Here is a 7223-nt window from a genome sequence, read left to right as displayed (position 1 = left end):
TCAGTTGGTCTCCAGGGCCCAGGGGCCCAGGTGTCCAGCCCCTCCTCCCTCGGGCAGGAGGATGCTCCCAGACAGAGATCCTCTGGAGGAACCGAAAGGTAGGCGCAGTCAGGAACGAGTCAGATACTTGGACAACAAGGTAAACATTTATTGGCTCCTCGAATCTGTGGCCTTTTCCTCCGGAACCCGGGGGTGCTGTGCAGCTCCGCCGCCAGCCGCCAGCAGTGAGGACTTAATGAAACCTACCACCTTACTCCGGGAAGCTATCCTGGGGGGGTGTGAACAGTGGGACCAAGTTAGGTACCGAGCGAGGGCCACCTTCTCAGCATCCCCCCCATCTAACCTTATTCTAGCGATCACCCAAGTCTTATGCTCCTAAGTAAGCCCCGCCCCAGGGGAAGCACAGGGCTCAGTTCTCAGTAGCTTCCGGACCCCTGGGCACGCGCTGCAGGAAGCCCTGCCCCTCGCCCCAAGCCCTGCCCTCTCAGGGATGCTCACGCGAAGGCTATGCCGGCTACCAGCACCGCAGAGCACAAGATCAGCAGCCCGAGGAGGCGGCTTCTCAGCACGTCCTCGGGCCTCAAAGACTGCACTGTTGTGGACGACTCGGGGTGTACTGGGGTCACCTCACCCTCGGTTATGATGTTCGGTGACGGTATTTCCTCCTCAACCCTTTCGGGCAGCACTGATGGAGGAAGGTCGAAGTCCTGGGGGGCTTGGAGGCCCTCCTTGGCCCCCCAAAGGCAAGCCAGCCCAGCACCCAGGCCCTCCAGCACCTCCAATTGCACAAGATCCCCACACATCCTTTGCTACAGCTGGAGGCCACGCCCCAAAGCCTGAAGCCACACCCAACCGGAAGTCGCCCCTCTGTAGCTGAGACCACACCCCTGAGCTCACCCCAACTTCCCAGGCCCTCCATCCCATGCTTGTCTGAACTCCGTGGCCCTGACCTGTGACATGGAAATAGATGATCGTGGCTGGGCCAGAATTCACTGTGCCCAGCTCACAGCGGTAGTTGCCTTCATCCTCTGGACCCACCATCGGCTTGGTCAGGGTGGGCTCTTTCTTCCTGGACACCAAGGTCTCAGAATCGTTCGCCCAAACCTAGACCCAAGCTCAAGGGGTCTCAGCGGCCTGGGGAATTCAGGGGTTAGGGGAGTACAGGGGTGAGGTCATGGGGCCTCAGTGTGGGAAGAGGGAGTCCAGGGTGTCACTGGTCAGGGTATAGGGTCTCCTGGGGTCAGCAGAAGCCACACCTATTGGTCATGGGTCGTGGGTGTGGGTGCGGGCCAGTGGATCTACGGGCCAGGGGCCCACACAGGCCTGATGGAAAGGGAGTCCAACCGTTACAGGAGTTGGAGGGTCCCACCCTGTAAAAACTGTACTCCGTGAGGCCTTGAGAGGCGTGATGCCAGTTCAGCTCACAGTCCAGGATCAGGTCTTCCATCTCATAGACTTCCACTTGGCGCCCTGGGAATGGGGGTTACTGGGGACGCTCCTTCAGGGCTCTGTACCCTCCCTCCACTCATTGTATCTGTGGGGCCCGCCTTTTCTTTTCAGCCTGCTAGTTTTGGCTCTCTCCAGAGTCCGCCTGTCCTCTGGCCCCGCATGCACCATCCCCTCCTGTGGGTCCACCTCCCTCACCCCCGCAATCGTAGGACTTTCGACAAGCATGAACCTGCTTCTTGCAGTTATCGCACCAGATCAGAGTCTGCAACATCATTCCTGGAAGGCAGGGTCTAATCGCTTATTCGTCCCTAAGAGGCGGGGCTAGGGAGAAGAGGCGGGGCCTCGCACGCACCAAATCCCCAGGGTTCAGCGCGAAGGGCGGGGCCAGAAAGCAGCGGGACGGGCCTGCTTGCGCCAGGCTCAGAAAAGAGCTCAAACAGCATCCAACCTGCTCCCCAGGAAATGCAAGGTAGAAGAGTATTGGAGACCAGGGACCCTTCAGAGGCCGAAAATGAAGAAACCACAGTGGTCCAAGAAGGTCAGGGAAGGGGGATAGAGGACTGGCCTCTGTAATCCAGACTCACCACATTTGTTGGGACAATAAGCTGCCTCCGAAGCAGGGAGAAAAGACAGTGAGGCGTTGAGAGTCAGATTTCTAAATTATAGATGATGGGAGAGGGGGTGGGGGAAGGCTACTGTGTCTGAGGCGGGAAGGCCCTGGGTCTAAGGGAGCAGTGGACCAGGGAAGGAGCGGGACAGGACTTGAGAAGAAACTGGCCAGGGATAGGGACTTTGGACAGTAAAGGCGCTGGGGTCCCTGATTTGCTTCTGCCCTCACCCTCTGTCTGGAACTGAGCGGCAAAGGTGGCAAAGGTGGCCTTCTGCAGGTGCAGCATCCAGAACAGCTCCCTCACGAAGAGCTCACCTGGGAGGAAGTGAGACGGTGCGATCCTAGGTGAGAGGTGCAGGAGTCTCCTGTGACTCAGAGCCGCCATTCCACCCTGGCCTTCCCAGGGAAGAGCCCTGAAACTGACCAGTTAGCACAGCCCTGACCAAGGAGCAAAGCAATACACATCTCATCGTCACAACTGAGGGTGGAAGGCAATCATGGTCTCTATTTCAGGGCATTTTAAGGCTGAGGGAGGGGACCAGCAGTTAGCATAGTGGCTATGTCGCTGGACTTCCACATAGTCGCCCATGGTTCAAGTCCCGGACCCGGTGGCTTAAACTGATGCCGGGTGCGTGTGTATGTGCGTGCCCAAGATCCCGAGAAGAGAATGAAGGAGAAGAGATTTCGGCGTGACCATCCCCTCTGGGGGGTGATTTCTCGCTTTCTGTCTCTCTGTCTCTATCTGGTGAGCACACGCGCCCTATGGCAAAAACCTCTCAAAAAAAACAAAGCGGAGGGAGCTGGGTGAGCAGGTGCCTTGGTGGGCAAGGCAGCTGGACTCTCCCATGGCTGACCATGGTCCGAGTCCCAGACTGAGTGGCTTGAAACTCACACCAGGTGCGTGTGTATGTGTACCCCAAATTCCTAGAGGAGAATGGGGGAGAAGGGATTGCAGCATGGCCATGCCCCTGGGCAGTGACTTCTCACTTTCCCTCTCTCCGTATCTCTCTGTCTCTCTCTTCTTCAGCCAGAGCACATGCCCTACAGTAAAAAAAACTAAAAAAAAAAAAAAAAACAACAAGCAAAAAACAATAAAATAAAGCGGAGGAGGCCAGTAGGTGGCGCGGTGGTTAAGGCGCTGGGCTTCCACATGGCCGACCTGTTTGAGTCCTAGGTCTGGCAACTTGCGTTCTCACTTTCCCCCGCTCTCTCTGATGACTATAGCAAATTAAAATAATAATAATAATTAATAAAGTTTAAAAAGATAAAGCTGAAATGGGACCAGCAGATGGCATAATGGCTATGTCGCTGGACTCCCATGTAGTCAACCACGGTTCAAGTCCCGGACCTGATGGCTTAAACTCACGCTGGGCGTGTGTGTGTGCGTGCCCAAGATCCCGAGAGGAGAATGGAGGAGAAGGGATTGTGGCCATCCCCCCTGGGGGTGGTTTCTCGCTTTCTTTCTGTTTCTCTGTGTCTCTCTGTCTTTCTGGCGAGCACACACATCCTATAGCAAAAAAACTCTCAAAAAAAAAATAAATAAATAAAGCTGTGGAAGTCGCGAAGACTCTTGCTCAAGACCATGCAGCTAGCAAGTGGCAGAGCCGGAATTTGAACCTTGGCAGTCTGGCTCCAGAGCTGAGTATCTGACCAAGAGGCCAGGCATCACCAGCAATGGCTTTTCTGAGAGAGCACAGAGCCCCCCTTGGTGCATTTACCTTCTACCTCACTGTCTGTGATGCGTTTCAAATCCTTCAGCAGACTCCAGGATGCCTTTTCTAGTGTGGCCTCATCTGTGGGGGAGATAAAGCCTGGATCTCAGCGTTAGTGTCTCATGGGCTCGCCTAGCTTAGAAACTAAAATACTCAGGAAGCCACTGGGCAAGGGTAGGCCTGGTTAAGAGGCTGGCCTCGCCTTGCCTTCTGGGAGTTGTAGTTTTAGTACATAAAACTGCTGAATGAGGAGTAGAGGCAAGTATCTGCTAGCCCCTGAGAATGCCGGGATCTGTATCCCAGTCTTCTCCATTCCCAAACCCAGGAAACCCTGGCCTAGCCCTTTCCTCTCCCTAGCCCCAGCAGTCCTGGCCCCAGCCCCCTCCTCTTCCAGGACCCGGGAACGCCCCACTCAGCCCTGCCCTCACCAACAGCTCCCATGTAGGACGTCTCATTAATGGGCAAGTCATTGAAATCCCTCACAGCGTGCTGTACCCTTTCCATCACGTCTTTGTGATGCTTGGCATCCAGGTGGCCAGGCAGGTAATCCTTTTCCAAGGACTTCAGTGCTGCCACCACGGAGGGATCACATATGACACAGCCCCCAGCAGGAAGCAGGCAGGCCAGCAGTGCTACCCACCGGAGCACAAAACTTGGCCCCATTGTGGCCAGAGCTGGCAGTCCCTGAGGACCGCCAGGGAGTGTCCTCTCACCCCAAACCAAGGCCAGGAGAGTGCCAAAACGCATCTTTGGGGATCCTGCTGGGTTCCCTATCTACCAACCTCCAAATAAAGAGGACTTATTGTCCTGTATCAACTGTCCCTGAGACGTGGAACTGAATCCCCAAGCCAGGGGACACTAAATTTACGGTTTCCCAATTGAGAGATCAGCAAGCAACAGGATGTACTCGCCAGTCTTCAAATTTAAGACCCCGGAGCCCCATCCCACCCCGAATTCCCAAACCGCGGGGTCCCCAACTCCGGGGATTGATGAGACACTGGCGGTACAAACGTGGGTAGGACTCCAAGCCGTCCTCAGACCCAAAGGGCCTTTGACCGCCCTTCCCGACCTCCACCGTGCACCCAATCTGCAGGGTACGCCGTTCTCCTTGGAAAACAGAGGAGTCCCGATGCACCCTAACAACTGCTCCCCAACCCCGGGCCCTGATCTGTGTCCTCAAACAGTAGGATTTGCCGAGGAGTCCAGTTCAGGTTGCGAGGACTTTTAAAGAGAAAGCCGGCGCCCCGCCCTTCCCTTGCATCTGCCCAAAGCTAAAATGAAGGATTTGGTAGGGGGTGAGGGTGAGGCTGGTCGCAGGCAGTCGAGAGCTTTTTGTCTCCTCTCTGCAAGGGAGCCCTACAGCTTCTCCCGCCCGTGGAGCTCCCCACATGGGAGACCCCCAAATTCCCTGAGAGATTCCCCGGAGTTTCCCTCGACCCAGCGCCGTCGACCAGAAACCCAACGCTCATTGGACTGCAACAAAAGGAGGCTCCGCCCACCGCCCATGACGTCACAGGAGGCCGCTCTTTCAGATTGGAACCTCCCCAGCGCCCACCGAAGGGGAAGCTGCCTGTCTGCCCCACAGCTTCCAGAACCGAGGACGGGGCTTCGGGCTTTTACGGTCCTTCCTTCCTTTGGGCCAAGACTTCCGATTAGATGCCCCCCAGTTTTGGAAAACCTGGCATCTGTCTAGTCTGGAAGATGCGGAGCCTCGGTCCTCACTGGCCCCAGGACTACGACTCCCAGAATGCACTGGGATCCCTCGCCAAAAAGTGCCTCCAGCCCCATGGCATTACGGGAAATGTAGTTTAGTAATTATACATTCTGTACACAGCCTCTACCTTCCCTCCAGCCTACCGGGCTGAAAGCTGAGGTCCCAATGAGAAAGGTCTAGGAACCAGTAACTGAGGATCCGGAAGAAGCTCAGACCTTTGGTTCTTGGACGGTCTCTTTCTCATGACCTTTCTGTATGACTGAAATACAGCAGCAGAAAAAAAGGGGGCACAGCTCACATCATTCCAACACAGGCTGTCAGATCTGAACAGGGACACCACCCCAAAACATCAAGAACAATCATGAAAAAGTCCTCGTGAGCTCCCCACCATTCCCCTTCTACTCTTAATTACACACACACACACACACACACACACACACACAGGCTCCAAAAATGCTGCAGAGACAGGGTTGGTAATGTGGCCTTTAATTTATGCCTTCCATTCTCCTACCTGTGGAGCTGAGCTGGGAATGGTACCCTGAAACTCCCTGAGAAGACTAGAGAATTGAGTTCTTGCATGAGTGGGTAGGCGATGCGGTCAGAGTTGACTGGATTAAATAAGTTTCCTTCGCCCTCCAAAGGGGGCAGCAAAGGACTCCTGAAATCCTAGTCGAGAAACATCCTCCTTGGCCTCTGTGCTCTGCCTGGGTCTGTGCCTGGGTCCGGGATCTGTATGCCTCTCAGTTCTTTCATCCCAGACCTGCCCAGATCGAAATGATGGTTCTGTGGATTCAGGGAAGACTGGCTGGCAAGGGTCATGGACCCAATGGCTTTCTGCAAACCCAAATGGCATGTTTATGTTGCTGACTTTCAGAAATTAGATTCCTAGATCCCCAACAGCCCCGCAGCAGAGGAGGAAACTTCCTTAACCGTGAGCAGCAATATAAACTTGGTGCCAAAATCTCCCGCTTCTGTCTTTGGCAGTTTCTCAACTATTTAACCTGGAGATCTGGAAAGTTCAATTCCAGAAACTTCAGCTAACATGTTTTAACCTATCTTACTAAAAAAAAATTTTTTTAAGAGGTTTTTTTGCTATAAGGTGCGTGCGCTTGCCAGGCAGACAGAGACAGAGAGACAGAAAGCAAGAAATCACCCCCCAGGGGGGATGGCCACACCACAATCCCTTCTCCTCCATTCCCCTCTCGGGATCTTGGGCACGCACGCCCATGTGCCCAGCGTGAGTTTAAGCCACCGGGTCTGGGACGCGAACCACGGTCGACTACATGGGAGTTCAGTGACATAGCCATTATGCTAACTGCTGGTCCCATTAAAAAAGAGTTTTGGACGTTTGCTCAGGCTTGACTGGTTGGACAGAGTTCTACTTTGCTCACCAATTACTCCAGGTTTTCTGATGGAAAAGAGCAAGAGGCCGGCCAGCTAGACCAGTTTGTCTTCCACCTCTCAGCGTTGCTGGCCAAGCTTCTGGTTTTATCTTCATTAGATTCTGCACCACTTTATCTGGAATTTCAGAAGGCTCTGTAGGGTTCTATACCACACACAGCACTCTCCAGAGCAAATGCCCCCCCCCATCATTCCAGAAACACAGGGGAGCTGGTGAGTGCTTGCTTTAGAACAACCACAAAGTCTTTCAGTTGTCTGAGGACCCAGAGGAGTAACACCTCTTCTAGAAAAGAGCAAGCTAGCACAAACGGGTGGGTTCCCTATACCTAGTGATCTG

The 7223-nt window shown here is 54.5% G+C and overlaps 1 protein-coding gene across 3 annotated transcripts; it reads right to left on the bottom strand.

The window, feature by feature from the left end:
• On the bottom strand, positions 1-5256 carry IZUMO1 (izumo sperm-oocyte fusion 1). Of its 3 annotated transcripts, XM_006160231.3 has the most exons (9): positions 4200-5256; positions 3778-3852; positions 2288-2374; positions 2034-2054; positions 1645-1725; positions 1370-1470; positions 951-1104; positions 499-685; positions 1-268 (listed from the first exon to the last, which is right to left on the bottom strand). In XM_006160231.3, exons 1-9 carry the CDS (start codon positions 4516-4518, stop codon positions 148-150), a joined length of 1146 nt encoding a protein of 381 aa, XP_006160293.1. In that variant the 5' UTR covers positions 4519-5256; the 3' UTR covers positions 1-147. The 3 variants fall into 3 exon arrangements, with proteins under 3 accessions (XP_006160293.1, XP_014447806.1, XP_027632278.1); XM_014592320.2 differs by lacking the exon at positions 2034-2054; XM_027776477.1 differs by lacking the exons at positions 2034-2054; positions 2288-2374; positions 3778-3852; positions 4200-5256 and having other exon boundaries at positions 1679-1714.
• Positions 5257-7223: the final 1967 nt, after the last annotated feature.

The sequence above is a fragment of the Tupaia chinensis genome, unplaced genomic scaffold, assembly GCF_000334495.1.
Source record: "Tupaia chinensis unplaced genomic scaffold, TupChi_1.0 Scaffold000673_1, whole genome shotgun sequence".
In the NCBI taxonomy this organism is placed as follows: domain Eukaryota; kingdom Metazoa; phylum Chordata; class Mammalia; order Scandentia; family Tupaiidae; genus Tupaia; species Tupaia belangeri.
This window is presented reverse-complemented; position numbering and strand designations above follow the sequence as displayed.